Source organism: Ctenopharyngodon idella, chromosome 4, assembly GCF_019924925.1.
Source record: "Ctenopharyngodon idella isolate HZGC_01 chromosome 4, HZGC01, whole genome shotgun sequence".
Lineage (NCBI taxonomy): Eukaryota > Metazoa > Chordata > Actinopteri > Cypriniformes > Xenocyprididae > Ctenopharyngodon > Ctenopharyngodon idella.
In genome coordinates, this window is record NC_067223.1 from 15,449,903 (window position 1) to 15,467,128 (window position 17,226).

General features: G+C 33.3%; 2 protein-coding genes across 39 annotated transcripts in view; one reads left to right on the forward strand and one right to left on the reverse strand.

Annotated features, from left to right (window-relative positions):
* Positions 1 to 17,226, forward strand: part of sypl1 (synaptophysin-like 1) — a 454,480-nt gene that overhangs the window by 135,576 nt on the left and 301,678 nt on the right. The gene's annotated exons all lie outside the window — the stretch shown is intronic.
* The window catches only part of plekha5 (pleckstrin homology domain containing, family A member 5), a 149,620-nt gene that overhangs the window by 43,916 nt on the left and 88,478 nt on the right, over positions 1 to 17,226 (reverse strand). For 23 of the 38 annotated variants that reach the window (XR_007929730.1, XM_051890661.1, XM_051890660.1 and 20 more), the window contains 2 exons: positions 11,268 to 11,351; positions 4,529 to 4,567 (listed from right to left, as the gene is read on the reverse strand). Coding sequence is in view for 32 of the 38 variants with exons in the window: in XM_051890661.1 (XP_051746621.1) it covers positions 4,529 to 4,567; positions 11,268 to 11,351 (123 nt within the window). In the remaining 6 variants the exon portion in view is untranslated. Of the gene's footprint in view, positions 1 to 4,528; positions 4,568 to 11,267; positions 11,352 to 13,238; positions 13,365 to 17,226 lie in introns of those variants that run through there. The other 15 variants (XR_007929732.1, XR_007929731.1, XM_051890690.1 and 12 more) reach the window with 3 other exon arrangements.

Below are 17,226 nucleotides of genomic sequence, written 5' to 3' on the forward strand. Positions count from 1 at the left end.
TAAAACAAAATACAAGCTTATTCAATATACAGTGTATGAAAACAAGTCCTGATATCTTATCTTATAGTGTTGCTCCTCAAGCAAAATTAACTTGTACAAAAGACTAATCAATTTGAGACTATAATTTAGATGCACAAGTTGTATGGACTACTTTTAAGGCTCTGATATACTTCAAGGGAAATTGAAGAACGTGATGTGACGTCATTTCAAACAAAATCAGGAGAAAGCAAAGTATGTTTCGAGAGTTCGAAACAGCTTGTCAAAGTGAACTTTCTGGAAAAGTTTGCTTCGGCTGGTAAACACATTCGAACCACCATTGGTCCGTGGCGATGGTGTAATAAGTAGGTGTGATTCTGGGGCTCCGCCCTCTTTGACATGGAAATCTTGTCTGGTTAATTTCCTCTGTTGAGTCTGTTGAGGTTGGACGTCCGTGAGGTTGGATGTTTTTTTTATGCTTAATACTGTAAAGCTGTTTGGTTTAAAGCAATCTATTGGATAAAGTGCTATATAAATAAAGTGTGGAATTGCAGAGCTGGTGCAAACATCCACATTACTATGATCAGATGCTTTCTCAACTGCTGTTTTCTCATTTTTGTTGTTTATTTTGTTATTGAGAGGAAAGCACACAGCACATGTTTACATATTCATCTAAATTCTCGCTCTCAGCAGTGTGGACGGCGTCGGGATGTTCGTTAAGAGTATATCGCTGATTACGTATTTCAAACTTCTTTTTATGCCTAAACAAAAAAGAACTTTGCTGTGAGTATATTATGGCCTTTATGGTGCTGTTATGTGCTTATATATATATATATATATATATATATATATATATATATATATATATATAACCCTTCAAACCAGATAAATTTACTTGAGAAGCAACATTGACATATCAATTGACGCCTATCAATAGGCGTATTTTGTCTTAATGCATTGGCAGATTTTTGCACTTATTTTTAAATTGTTTATACAAAAAACTAGTTAAAATCTACTAGTGCAGTTACACAAAATGCACTCAATATTCAAAAAACAATCTATGAAAACAAGTCTTGATATCTCAGTGTTGCTTCTCAAGCAAATTTAACTTGTTTCAAGAGTTTTTAGATATTTCTTAAAAAAAAAAAAAAAGACCTAAAATAAACAAATGTAGGTCTTTTTTCACACAAATCTTTCATATGATGGCAGTAAGTGGCGTGCACTAGTTGTATTGACAGCTTTTATGGTGATTTAAGGTGCTTTTCGAAACTGCACTCATCATAATTGTATGGAAAAATTGACTAGAGCATTCTGCTGAACGTTTCCGACAGAAAAAAGAAAGTTATAAAGATTTGGAACAAATTGAGGGTGAGCAAGTGATGGATTTATTTATTTATTCATTCATTCATTCATTTTTGGCTAAACTATTTCTTTAACACATAACATTTGCATGGGTGCCCATCTTTTGACACAAGCATCTAATTTTGTGTTAGAAACAAACACAAAGAGACACATTGTGAGATGCAGTCATGCACACACCAGCACCACACAGAGAGACGAAAAATAAACACATTACACTGCTGTCCTGGGTCAGGGTAGTACACAGATCAGAGTACGACCTTCCAGGCCGCTGATCTCAAATTAAATTGAGCATTCAACACGGCTATTAGCGTTCATTAATTAATCTCTTCTCAAATAATGAGCTTTAGTGGCCACGCCGGCGGCCATCACTCAGTTGACATCTGACGGCGTCTTCAGAAGAAGAGTGGCAGCGAGTGTGAAATTAGCCCGATGTCACCCGGCTAAACCGCGCTGAATCCAGAGATAATTGACGGAGGGGACGTTCAGATGGGTTTGTGGGTTGGCTGTGCACCGGCACAGACTGGAGGTCACCAGCTAAAATGCGTGAGTCATGCTAGCCTTTAAAACTCTCCGTCTGCCACCATTTCTCTCTCACGGCTTCAACTCATTCTTTTCCTTGAAGGCAGCATTATTTGAGGGGGTTGAACTTGACAACCTTGAAGAACATTAAGAAAATATCTCAAAACTGATGTCAGATTGTCTGCATGCGTCTTATTAGATTCATTACCAATGTTAAGCCTGAAACATCTAGCTTTTTTTTTGAAGTCATCAAGAAATGGTGCTTGTATTTCTAAATAAAATGGGACATTTAACAAAAAAAATGTGGGTGGGACCAGATTTTATCCATCAGGAATTGATTGGAAATTGATTGGATTAGATGAAAAATGTCTATATATGGTCATTCAAGGGGATTGGTTGAAAAATGAGAGCGATTTGTGATGTCAATGGTATTGATAATACTATTATAGTTTTTTTAATATCTTGAATTCGATTTTATTTTTATATTTTCGGTTTTCATTCTTTTTTTTTCTTTTTTTTATGGAAGCTTGTTTCCGCCACCAAATTAAAAAAAAAAAAAAAAAAAAAAAAAGGTAATTGTGACTATCTTGCAATTTTGACTTTTTTTCTCAGAATTGCGAGATTTTAAAGTCTGAATTGTATGATAAAAACTCGCAACTGCACCAATTCTGACTATTTATCTCGCAATTCTGACTTTATAACTCGCAGTTCTGACTTTATAACTCACAATTCTGACTTTATAACTCGCAGTTCTGACTTTATAACTCACAATTCTGACTTTATAACTCGCAGTTCTGACTTTATAACTCACAATTCTGACTGTTTATCTCGCAATTCTGACTATAACTCGCAATTCTGACTTTATATCTCGCAGTTCTGACTTTATATCTCGTAATTCTGACTTTATATCTCGCAGTTCTGACTTTATAACTCACAATTCTGACTATAACTCGCAATTCTGACTTTATAACTCGCAATTCTGACTATAACTCGCAATTCTGACTTTATAACTCACAATTCTGACTATAACTCACAATTCTGACTATAACTCGCAATTCTGACTTTATAACTCACAATTCTGACTATTTATCTCGCAATTCTGACTTTTTATCTCGCAATTCTGACTATAACTCGCAATTCTGACTTTATAACTCACCATTCTGACTATTTATCTCGCAGTTCTGACTTTATATCTCGTAATTCTGACTTTATATCTCGTAATTCTGACTTTATATCTCGCAGTTCTGACTTTATAACTCACAATTCTGACTATAACTCGCAATTCTGACTTTATAACTCGCAATTCTGACTATAACTCGCAATTCTGACTTTATAACTCACAATTCTGACTATCTATCTCGCAATTCTGACTTTATATCTCGCAATTCTGACTTTTATCTCACAATTCTGACTTTATATCTCGCAATTGACTTTATAACTCGAAATTCTGGCTTTATATCTCGCAATTCTGACTTTATAACTCGAAATTCTGACTTCATATCTCGCAATTCTGGCTTTATATCTTGCAATTCTGACTTCATATCTCGCAATTCTGGCTTTATATCTTGCAATTCTGACTTCATATCTCGCAATTCTGAGAAAAAAGTCAGAATTGTGAGAAGTCACAATTACCTTTTTATTTTTTATTTCATAGCAGAAACAAGCTTCCATAATTTTTAGCTAAAGTTTTAGTATTTTTTTATTTTTGTAATTTTTATTAGTTTATGTTTTAAATGTCTAGTTTAGAGTTTTAGTTCATTTAGTTTTTATTTATTTTAGTGCTTAAGCTTATTTAATTTCAGCTAGTTGCCAAAGCAACATTTCTCGTTTTCATTTTAGTTTTCGTTAACGATAATAACCCTGCTCTGAAAGCCTCAATTGCCGTCCTACTTTGTATCCCAGATGTTACAGGTAAAGCAGCATTCTGGATTTTTTTTTGGGCATCTTAGCTCTGGAAATCAATGTCAGAACGAGGGAAGCGGGCCTCTAGGACACATTCAGCTAAATTTTCCCCATCTTGGTTGCTTTCAGAACAATATTATCTCATTGTCCCAGTTAAGTGCTTGACATATTAGAGCTATTTCCAATGGTGTGATATTTTTCTGACGGCAAACAAAAAGTTGAACCATCAAAGTCGTGTCACTTACTGCCAAAAACTAGCAGAACTGAATCACTCTCAATCTAACGGGAGGCCACCAGGGGCGTGTGTACGTCAAGCCCTATGACGGTGCATGTTAAGCTGTGACTCGTGACGAATGAGTGTTTCATCTCCGTCCAGCGCTTGACGGGACTGTTTACAGACCAAAAGTGCTCCGTCTCGTCGTGATGCGTGGGATTACAGGACCCCTGCCGAAGCGACGGAGAACAACATAATTCATTTCTGACTGAGAGCGACCGCCCGCTCCCCACAAGGAGATGTTTCATGTTTCATATTCAACGTGGGTAAGACAAATCGGACGGCACACATAAATCTTGCATATCTCCACATTAGCGATGCATAGCAGGATATCAGGCAATCCAGTTCAAATAGCGCCTTGGGTTAGTGTTTGAGCAGAATTAATGAGACAGAATGGCAAAACAACCAGAGATGAATGGAGGCTCCGCGGCTCAAAAGAAGCGGATGAGGTTTACAGGAAGAGATGACAAAAAAGGGCTCCCTGCAAAGCATTACCTGTTTAAAACAGGATGGACAAGTTTCCCACAATTCAGGCTAGAAAACAGAAAAAGGAAAGAAAATGAACTGAATGCATAATAATTTGGGGCTTTGAAACAACTCAGAAGCAAATTATAGTTCACCAGAACCACAATGAAAGGAAGATTAATGGGAAATCCAGCTAAAAGCAGATTCTGATGGCTTCATATGGTTTCTTTAACTGCTCCAAATTTGTGGGGTCGAAGTTGACCTGTTTAGCTAAGCTGGTAAAACAGATGACCAACCTGACCACCTTCAGCTGATTTGACCTGGATTTTCCAGCAGGGAAATGTTAGAGAACAAAAAAAGAGAAATAATAAAAAGAGAAAGGAGTGAAGGTGTTGTGGAATAAATTATAATGGAGCAAAAATGCTAGCCTCAAGATGTTGGATTCTCCGTAATGACACTGATCAACATACGGCACAGATTATTTTCTGTTTAATTACACAGACACCTTCGGTATAGCGTTTGTACCAAAGTTTCCCCCTAACACCCATCGTCACCTCTCGGGCCTGAAGTTCCTGGCAGGTTCTGATGTTGCTGAAGGCGTCTCAATCTGTCAAACATCACCCTTCAGATAAACTAGCCGTGTAATACTGCAATCACCAGCAGGAGAACATAATACATGCAGATAATTAAGGGCGTTGTTAAAACACTTCTTTTTGTTATATGAATGATAATAAAATATTACATTTGACTATAACAATTTATTTCTACTACTTTTCAAATGTGTTTTATGTTTAGATTAAGACTTTCAGTCCTAAAATACGAAAATCTATTATAAAACTGCTTATTATTACATTTTTATATAAAAATGATATAAAAGTTATTTTAAAAAAACAAATAATTTAAAAATTTACTGTGTGAAAATGATTTATATGTTGTTGTTTTTTTTTCAAAAATTACAATGACTATATTTTATTGCATGTCATTTCTAATCAAGTTGCAATAATTGTTTCAAATTATGCAGAAAAAAAGTGTGTAAATATTACTCAATATTATGTGTGTATGTAGGTTGCATACAATTCTAGCCATGAAATTATCCTAGAAAGGGGAAAAAAAAAAAAAAAAAAAAAAGATTTTTCATTTTTTTCCCCAAAAATGTTTAAAATGCCGTTTGCATAATAATACATAATTTGACATGTCACATTTTGGCGAAAATGTGTTTTTTTTTATATTTTATAATCTGGATGTAAAAACAAGCTTATATATATTATATATATATATATATATATATATATATATATATATATATATATATATTATATATATATATATATATATATATATATATATATATATATATATATATATATATATATATTTACTTATTATATATATTTTATATATCTTTATATAATATTTATGTTTAAAAAATATATAAATATTATATAAAGATATATAAAATAAAATATGCATATATATATATATATATATATATATATATATATATATATATAGGTGAAGAAACACCCAAATATGACTGCATAGTTAAAGTCCCCCTGTAGTCAATAATTTTATCCCTTAAAACTCATCTTTGATCACCAAAATGACATATTAAAAAAAAAAAAAAAAAAAAAAATCTAAATTCTTCATACCTTAAAATAGTTTGAATGTAACTCGAAACCCTTACTTCATTCAGTATATGCGGATCTATGAATATGCTAATTAGCCCCGCCTCCTCTCACTCGCACGAGCTCAGAGATCCACTCGGTCAACTTACTGAGGTAAACGCTGCACAATGGTATCGCTCTTCACAACGTCGGACACATAACGGTAATTAATATGATTAGCCTCTTGATTGACTACGTTATCAAACAGCTAATAATGTTACACAAACCATGTTCCCGTTCTTCATTTCAGAGTCAGACAGCTGCCTTCTAAAAATCAATCTTATAAACGCTTTGAACAACTCAAAATGTCAGTGGAGAAAGTTCATTATAACATCGTAATATACATCATACACCCACTCTATTGCTAAATGTAGACAATTTTTCATATCAACAGAAAAATATATCGGGAAAACCTAGCTTCTAAATGCTAAAGCCCGCCCACACGTTAACGTGATTGGTTACAAGTCACAAACACCAGCGATTTCAAACCGCGTTTATGAAACTGTCTTTAGATCACTGCAGTTTTAAAGAGAAAATACTCAACGATGGTGCTGACTTATGAATTTGCACATGGTTTGTCTTAAAGCATATTAAAAACACCACATAGGCATATAAACAACATTAAAAACTTGATTTTCATCACAGGGAGACTTTAACTGTTTTAGTACTGGAGGGTGTCTGAAGCTTTAGTCAGAATTTATACGGCACAGCGAGTGCTATTATGGCACACACCAGCCTCATATATCAACAGTGTGGCACAAAAATGAGGAAATATGAGGAGGGTGACAAAAATGACTGCACAAATTAATGAGGTTCCACTGTGATGATGAGAAACGAGGGCACTTCAGGCCGAACGCTGCAGTCGTGTTGTCGCCATGTAGTAAAAGTGACTGCGTCTAGATCTCGTAACAAGGCCTGTGTGAAATTTTTCGACCAGATCAGGATTGTGTGAATCTCAATTAGAGTGAGACCAGCAGAATGGGGTCGTGGGCCTCAGTAACTCTGTTTCATGAAAGCAAAAGCTCTGGACACAATAATGCTTATTAAACATATTTTAGAAGGGATTTTGTGCAAATTAAAAGATAAGGTGGGGAAACTGCCGTTTTCAAAATGTCTCCTGCAATTGGTTTGTATGAGGCAGATGCATCAATCTCCTCGACTGGCGATACTCTGGAGAAGTTTATTGTCCAGCTGATTGAGACAAATCAATGGCCATAAAACACAGTCTGAAACGTGAAGAGAATCTATGGCTCGATGATGAGAGCGTTCTTAAGGAGCTGAACGTTCACAAATTCAATTTCACAAATAGTTAAGAGTGCTCCTATTATGCTATTTTAAAGTTTCCTAATTTTGTTTAGCAGGTCTCCTACAATAGGATCACATGCATCCATGTTCAAAAAACACTTTAATTTTCTCATAATATACACTGCCGCATCACCTCTTTTTTCCACAGTGCCTGAAACGCTTTGATCAAGGATCTGGTCTCTCTAAATCCCGCCTTTCTGAGAGCTTCCTCTGCTCTGACTGGTCAGACGGCTCAGTCTGTTGTGATTAGTCGACCACTTACAGCGTGTGTCGGAAACCAAACTCCCATTACTACATCTTATTTTCAGCTCTTCCTCAGCACAGTGATGCGAACAGTAACGATGGCGTCAGTTTTACCGTATCAATCTCATCCTTTGGAAGAAATACAAAATGGATTCTCTTCCAGTCTCAGCTACAGAGAGCTGTCTCAGCAAAGCAAGAGAAGCCGACGGTCTCAGGGTGAAGACCTGCGTGAGCTTCGTATCACGCTCTCTGCTCTGAGATTTCACAAACGCACGCACACCTTAAAGTGCGACTTTCTCACGTTGTCGAAAACCGCACTGAGTAAAAAGTGTAAATCTCATTAACTCGACTAAAAAAGCAAGATGGAGGTGATAATTTAAACAGGTAGAAAAAAAGACTCCTGCAATTATCAGCAAAGCAGAACGTGGAGCTGAAACAGGCTCTAACTTCTCTCATTATTTTGCAGTGCTATAGTTTACTCTGCTCTGAAAAACACTAAACACAAGAAAAGCTTATTAAAGGAATAATTTACCCCAAAATGAAAACGCTATCATCGTATGACTTGTGATTTGTGTGACTTATTGATACTGATTATTTTAGTACCATTTATATACTATCATTATTATTATTATTATTATATTCATTTTAATTTTATTAAGTATTTATTATAAATGCTATTGTCAAGTTTCTTTAATGTGAATATATACATATATACGTACATACATACATATTATATATACACACACATTTATATATATACACATTATATATATATATATATATATATACACATTTTATATATATATATATATATATACACACACATTATATATATATATATATAAATGTGTGTGTGTATATATATGTATGTATATATAATATGTACGTATGTACGTATATATTCACATTATATACATATATATGTACATGCATACATATTATGTATATATATATATATATATATATATATATATATATATATATATATAATATGTATGTATGTGAATATATACATATATATGTACATACATACATATTATATATACACACATATACATATATATACACACACACACACACACACATATATATATAAATAACTTATTTGTTTTTAAACATGTAATTTTTTATATTTTATTTAGCTTTAACTTATTTTTATTTCAACTTTTCAGTTTTTCAAAATTCTAATTTTCACTTGTTTTTTTTTTTACATGTATTTTTTTTTTATCTAATAGTTAATAATACATTTTATTTTGATATATTTCAGCTTTATTTCAATGAACAAAAATGATTTTTAATAGTTTTAGTTTTAGTTAACAATAACAACACTGCCTGAAATTAGGGATGCACAATATATCAGCCACCATATCGGTATCGGCCGATATATGTTCATTTTTAATGTTATCGTTATCAGTCCATAAGAAAATTTGTCCGATATATTAAAGCTGATAAATAATGGATTATTTCCTTCAGCTGAGACACTTCAGATGCGCCATTATGGTTTTGAATTGTTTGAAATATGATTGAAATCACTTCAAAAAGGAAAATACAGTGCAATGTACAGCCAAGTCTGTCATACAGGCTATATAATATTATAATGAGAACATTATTATTGTGTGCTTTAGACATGACTTTTAATGGTGAGACTTTTGTTTTCAAAAATAATTCAAAAATTTTGATTTAGATTTATCGGCCAATATATCGGTTATCGGCTTTCAAATATAAAGAATTATCGGTTATCGGTATTGGCCAAAATGTTCATATCAGTACTACCTGTAATATAGTGCACAAGTCATATGGACAACTTTCACAGTCATTTTCTCTCATCTTTGGGGGTTGCAGATGTGTGTTGTGTGGAAAAGGAGCAGAAAACATCTGCTTTTGTGTTCCACAGTGTGTTCAAACAGGTTTGAAACAAGAGTGAACACTGTGCCGTACGCCTTCATCAGATGCAAATATCTGCTGCACAAACGTTTCTTTCCATGCCAGATTCAGAACGAGAGGATTTGAAGTTTATCTATGGCATTTAGTTGGTATCTGCGAATGGAGACTACAGAGATTAAACCTGTCGTTCTGCGCTGCATGCTGGATAAACGGCGGCGGAGGGAAGTTGTTGACTTTGCTAGAGGACGCAGGAGAGTCGAGAAGGAAGAAGAAAAGAGAAAGAGAGCAAGATAAAGACTAGAGATGTGTTTGACAGTGCTAAGGCCCTCCGCTCGTTCTTCCAGCAGTTTGAGGGCATTCGGCTGAGCACAATTATCAGGAGAGCAGCTCGCGTTGGACAGGAGAGGTGAGCTGTGAAGAGGAGGAGGAGGAGAGCAACACTCCCACCGTATTTTCCCAGACTAAAGTCATGACTTCACTCCCTGTCGGCTCCAGTCTGCCTAAACACCACAGCGGATATATATATATATATATGTGCACATAATCATCTTCTCAGCTCTTCATTAATTGCTAGCCTGTTAATTGGTAGTGGCTTTGTGTGAAAATGTGGGGGTGTGTTGACTATTTAGTGGCTCACTCTTTTAAAACGCGCGCACACACACTTACACACACACTCACACACACAAATAGTAACACTTGTATCCATTAGCAGACGGGCCGAGAATAGCAATGCTTTCAAATCAATCTCACGTATATAATGATTTTGAGCTGAAAAATGACCTGCAAAATAAGTATATTTTCACCATACATCAGGGTTACAGTAATAACTGAAACTAAAACCATAAATAAAAAATATTTTCTTTACTAATGTTAACTGAAATAAAATAAATGAAACCGTATTCATTTAGTTTAACTTGATGTACTAAAAAAACAAACTAAAATGGAAATAAAAACTTAAAAACTAATATATATATATATATATATATATATATATATATAAAATGTAATTCAAATTAATAAAAATTAGTTATAGTAATCAAACTATAGTATCTTAAAGATATCATAATGATATCATATTTATGTATTAATTCACACCTAAATTTTTCATCAAAAAATCAAAGAAATTATAATGTACATAGATGCAAAGGTGCACTGAAAAAATAATAATTACTAATATTTATATAAAAATAACTAATAATTAAATAAAAATAATACATTATTAAAATATACATTAATTCATTTATAATGACAGGTCACATTTTACCACAAAAAAATAAATAAATAAATAAAAATAAATAATATTAATAATAATAATAATAATAATTATACATAATACTTAATACCGGCCATATTTTTGTAAGATTCACTCAACATGTACTAATGGAAAATAATACTGCGTTTTTATCCTGAGTGACCCAGAAAACTAATTTGTCTCAAATATGTATTTAGTACTTTTTCTCATTTTCATATTTCTTTATACCGCCAATTAACCAACATTAAATACACACACAAAAAAATGAATGTCCTTCTTATCTGTGATATAACAGTAGAGAAGTACATTAGCCTCCATGAATGTGATTTTTGTGTGAATCTCAGACAAAGCGCTCTGTTTCTGACTCAATGCTGCAGGAATCTGTGAAGAGCCGGTGAAGAGAGAGAAAGAAGTGACTCACTGTTCGTTGACGACAAAGATGCAGTTGTCTTGCGAAGGAACGCCTGTGACGGGATGCTTGCAGGTCACCTTTCGCTCATTGTGACTGTAGGAGAGAAAAGAACAGGAATTGTGGGAATTAGAGACATGAGACTGCTGTTCACACTTTGACACTCGATAAAGAGCCGTTTGATAGCTGAAATGATTGATCTAGCAATGTGATTTACATGCTGCTAGAAAAGATCATTCCAGTCTGAAGGTTAAGTGTCACTAACAGGGCAGAGGAAATGATGGCATGATCTTCACACTGTATTTTTCAATCTGCTATCTGTATTTTTTTGCACAGAGACAGGTATACACATGGAGGTTAAGCAATGTCAAAATGTATCTTAAAAATTGAGGTGTCATTATGAGTGAACATAGGCAACTTCTAGTGTTTTTGGTTTACACCCAGAAATTTAAAACAGAGGGAGGAAAAAAAAAAAAAAAAAAAAAAAATATATATATATATATATATATATATATATATATATATATATATATATAAACATAAATGTGATAAATTACTCATGCTGTGATTAAAAAATGAATAAAAATAAAATTATAAGTAGAAATTTATATATATATATATATATATATATATATATATATATATATAAATAATCATTATTAAATATATTATTATTAATAGTAACTAATATATATATAAATAAAATAAAAGTATACTGTGAATAAAAACAGGAATAAATACATGTGATAAATTATTCATACTGTGATTAAAATGAAAAAGAAAATTATAAATAGAAATAAAAATGTTAAATATAAAATAAATTATATATATATATAATATATATAATAGAATTCAAGTATTGATCATTAAAAATTATTAACACTGTGATATCGAAATTTGTCATACATACTATAATAATGGTTTATGAATTTATTAAAAATAAACAAATAAATAAATAAATAAATAAATAAAATGTAAATATATGCATGAAAAAAACTTTAAAAACTTTATAAAAATATATAAAATAAATGAATTATAAAATAAAAAAACAAATGTGGTAAATTATTCATACTGTGATTAAAAGGAAATAAAATAGAATAAATAGATATAAATAGAATAAATATATAAATAGAATTTATAAAAATTTTATATATAAAATGAAAAAATAATAAAAAAATAATATGTATGTATACACACACACACATTTTTATTTTATATATAAATTTTTTATAAATTCTATTTATAATTTTCTTTTTTATATATATAGATTAAAAATCATTAATACTGTGATATCGAAATTTGTCATACATACTTTAATAACTGTTTAATTTATTTTAAATAAATGAACAAATAAATAAATAAAATATAAATAACATATGCATGTTAAAAATTACTTATGCTCCGATTAAAAACAGGAATATAAATATAAAAAAAATCAATTCTAAAAAAAAATAATAATAAATGTGATAAATTACTCATACTGTGATTAAAAGATGTTAAAAATAAAATTATAAATAGAAATTATAAAAATATATATAAAATAAAAAAACGTGTATATATATATATATATATATATATATATATATATATATATATATATATATATATATATATATATATGAATTGCTTGTTGTATTGCTCAATTGCAAGTCACTTTAGATACATGCATCCACTAAATGAATAAACATAAATAGTTATCATTATAACAGTAACTAAACTATAACCCAACCCCAACCAGACTGAGCAAAATGGTCTACCAGGCTGACGTCAGCCCCACCAGCTGACAGTCCAGCTGATCGACCACCTAAACCAGCTTTGACCAGTTAGAACCCGTGTGAAACCAGAATGTACCTTAAGAATCTGGTTTAAGCCTGAAGTCAAATGTGATGTATCCCAGAAGAAAACTCAACAGATGACATCTACCCAGAAATCTCCTCAGCAACATCCTGCTGAACAAACACACACTCACAGAAAACTACACACCTTGAGCGAGGGGTGGTGCAGAATTTCAACATGTCTGTCCCTCCGGGGGCCGCCGGTGGCTCTGTATCCCCTCAATCCTGTCTCTCTCTCTCTCTACTCCTGCTGTTTACCACCAATCCAAGCATGTAGTCACTGCTACTGCCTTCCTCAGTCATACGCCCCGATCACAAGAGCATGGAGACAGACACCCACCGCATTCTCCTCTCCACCCTTTTCCTCTCTGACATGAGGCGGCGACGTCTCAATAAATACAATTACTGCTCCAGTCACACGCAGACAGAGCCATGAGAGGACAGAGGAGGCCGTTCACACAAGAACAAGGCCGTTTAGCAGTGATAAGCGCTCACAACAGGCTCCTCTCTTACATGGAGAAGTCACAGGGCTGCTGGGTAACATGTGGACACACTGAGGCATGCTGGTCAGAACATGGTTTGAGGCTAGCGAATCAAGGTTGAGGAGAACTACACAAAACACTCGTGCACATACATAAATTCCTAGTATTTTCCAAACAAATTCAGCATATTAGGGGTGTAACAGTACAAATAATCGTATCAAATGAATATAGTGATGTTTTAACTACTGCATGAGCAGGACATCTCTGTGAGCGGAACAATTTCAAACTCCGAATTTCCCCTGCAGGATGTGAAAATACTGTTTATATTGGTAATCTTTGATGCTGCAAACTCGACTGAAAAATTGCAACAGCATCATAAACTGCAGCAACATTGACAGTCTTTTTTATTTGTATTTATTTAAAAAAATTACATTGTTTTTTCTCCTGCTGTACCGAAAACATACCGAACCATGACTTCAAAATCGAGGTACGTACTAAAGTGTCATTTTTGTGTACTGTTACAAATATATATTTTAATTTATTTTAATTTTAAGCATACAAGTATATATATATATATATATATATATATATATATATATATTTATTATTAGTGCTGTCAAACGATTAATTGTGATTAATCACATCCAAAATAAACGTTTGTGTTTACATAATGTGTACACTCTGTATATTTATTATAATATTTATTTCTTATAATTTAGTGTATACATATATTATTATATATTATATTTACTGTATGTCTGTCTGTCTATATACACATACACATTATGTAAACAAACTTGTTAGATGCAATTAATTGCAATTAATCGATATGACAGCACATATATATATATATATTTTATTTAAATAAAAAAGTATGTTATGTATATATAATATACTTTTTATAAATGTGATGCAGATTTATATTTAAATGTAACTATTTTAACTTTAAATATATAATTTTATATAAACATACAATTTTTTATATATATATATATATATATATATATTATATAAATAACAATAAATGATATAAAATTATTATTGCATGCTTTAAATTGTAAAGCCTATTTTTTACATTATGGTGATATTTGTTACAATGCCTTTATGCTGATGGAAATTTAAGAAACAAAATGATCTACATACAATTTAAGTAGTATACAATTTCTTTAAAATAAATAGTCTTCTCTTTATTGCAAAATATTATTTCTGTGAAATATGAAATATGACCTGGATATGATCTTCACAGTTTAAATTCCCTCTCAAAACTAGTTTTTAAGAAAACGGTTAAGAAATAAAATGCCACAGCAGAGGCTGATGCCCACACACACCCATCGAGCAACTGGACGTAAGATGGATTGGAAAGCGGTTGTTAAAGTGATTAGCATTCTTCCAGAGTGGAATGTTGCCTTGGCAACAATAAATTAACCAGTACACAGCGCAGAAACGTCCCAAATGGTTTCAGCATCCAAAGTTTCATCAATCAATTGAGTCAATCATATCGCTATTAGTGGGTTTCAAATGAACAGATTTCGAGATGAGAAGCACAAAAGGACACAGAAGACCTAAAGATCTCGTCCAAGGTGAACGAGGGACAATCAATATGTTCCTGTTTCTTTAGGACAAATGCAGGGTTAAAAGCTTTCAAAAAGGAGATTAGATAAAGATTTTCAGTCTGGTCTTGAGCAGAGACACATAATCCTCCTGCAGAACAGCTACTGGTGAAGGAAACACTATGTAAGTTCATGCCTGGGCTGAGCCCTAGTTAACACTCCTCACTGTATCAGGAGAGAACATGTGACACGACACCGTACATTATGTCACACACAGATCGCTGCGGGGACATCTTCATGCATACATGCATGGCCAACAGCAGATTGCATAAAAATAGCTCGCTGTTCTTCAGAGTCTCTCTCTGTCACTCAGAGGTGCGTTTGGTCGAGGAAGTCACACTTCGCTTGGTTCGGTCACATGGGCCTGCAGGGACAGCAGGTGTGCTGGAGAACAAATGGACACGTCCAGCTGTGGACGAGGTGTCCATCCGCCTCTCCAACTTCTGCAAGACCCCCTAAAACCTAAAACGACCCATAGGCATGAACGACAGAGACGACATGGGATGATTGAGGAGCTGTCAAGGAAACGCACGTCTTCATCAATCTCCTCAACACCACGGCACTCTGAGCGGCTTTTTAAGGCATGTTAAACACAGATTGATTTTCTTGACATCAGGAGGACACATAATGCACAGACGGGTTTATAAACTACATACAGCTGCCACTTCGGTGCCTAAATGCAACCGAGACAAGTAAAAACATGGTAAAAACACAAGTTTAACATATTCTACATTGTATTTTTTTTCCCCACTGATGTACACATAAAAGTTTCTTGCAAAAAAAATAAAAAAAACACTAATAATTTAGTTTTGCATGTCATATTTTTCACTCCATCTTTCACCAAACCAATGATATTCAACATACTGTATTTAAAAACTGTACACTTTTCAGATTCTCGAGTCAGTTTTGACCCGGTGGAACATTAGCTTCCCGGGTTAAAATGTGACATAATTGCTTATTACTTTTAAATCATTATTTTTGACCACAAGGTGGCGCTGTCTCAACTTTTTGAGTATCATCTGGGCATGGACACACAGTATCATAACAATATGTCAATACATTCGTAAAAATATAGCTTTTTACAACAAAATTCAAAAAGGCAGATATAGGAAAATTGGGTATAGTTTGACTCTAAAGAGACAACTTTTGGTTTTTGGCTATACCGTTCAGAAGTTATAAGCAAAAATAGCAATTTTTCAAATCTCCTGAGCACTAGGTGGCACTGTGCCAAAAGGTTGTGGTTGTCGTAACACACACCCAGTTTGGTCAGAATATGCTGAAGCGTTGCAGAGATATAGCCTCACGTCCATTTTGCCGTGTTCTTCGTCAAATTCATTTGCGCGTTATTCAAGAACGGTTTGACTAATCAACTTGAATTCCATGTTTTTTTGTCGGCATGGTCTGAAGATGATCTGGTCCATTTTTTGTGAAAATTGGAGAAACTTTGTATTGATTACTGGAACATGGAGGTAAACCATTGTTCACATTTCTGTTGATCAGGATGGCTCAAGTTACTGAATACTAAAAAAAAAAAAACATATGTGGGTATATGCTGCATGATGTTGCATGATTATTTCTGAACGAGCCATTTACTGCAAGTTTCAACAAATTGGGAGGACTTTGTGAGCAGTAATGTTTGCTTTGAACAGCTTGGATACAAATGAAGTGAACCTGGGCTTGTTTTTCTCATGCTCTTCAAAGAGATGTGCACTTCATTTGATTAATGGCGTAAAACTAGTAATGTTAGTAATGGAGAACATAGAGGAGTTGATAGCTCATTTTCTGCTGTGTCATTGTGAAAGCCTGCGGCAGCATGAGGGAAATTGCTGAAAATCACAAGTGCCTGTTTGAGCGTTCACAGAGATATGCTTATGTGATCATTCGTCGAACATGGAGCTCATGAATAAGAGCTTTCTGTCCTCGCCACCGGCTACAAAGACGATAGTCAGAAAACAAACCACCACATTAAAGACGAGTCACTGTGAATGATGAGACTTTTATATTGTTGTGGAAATGATAGGACATGTCGGTATATTCACTCAAA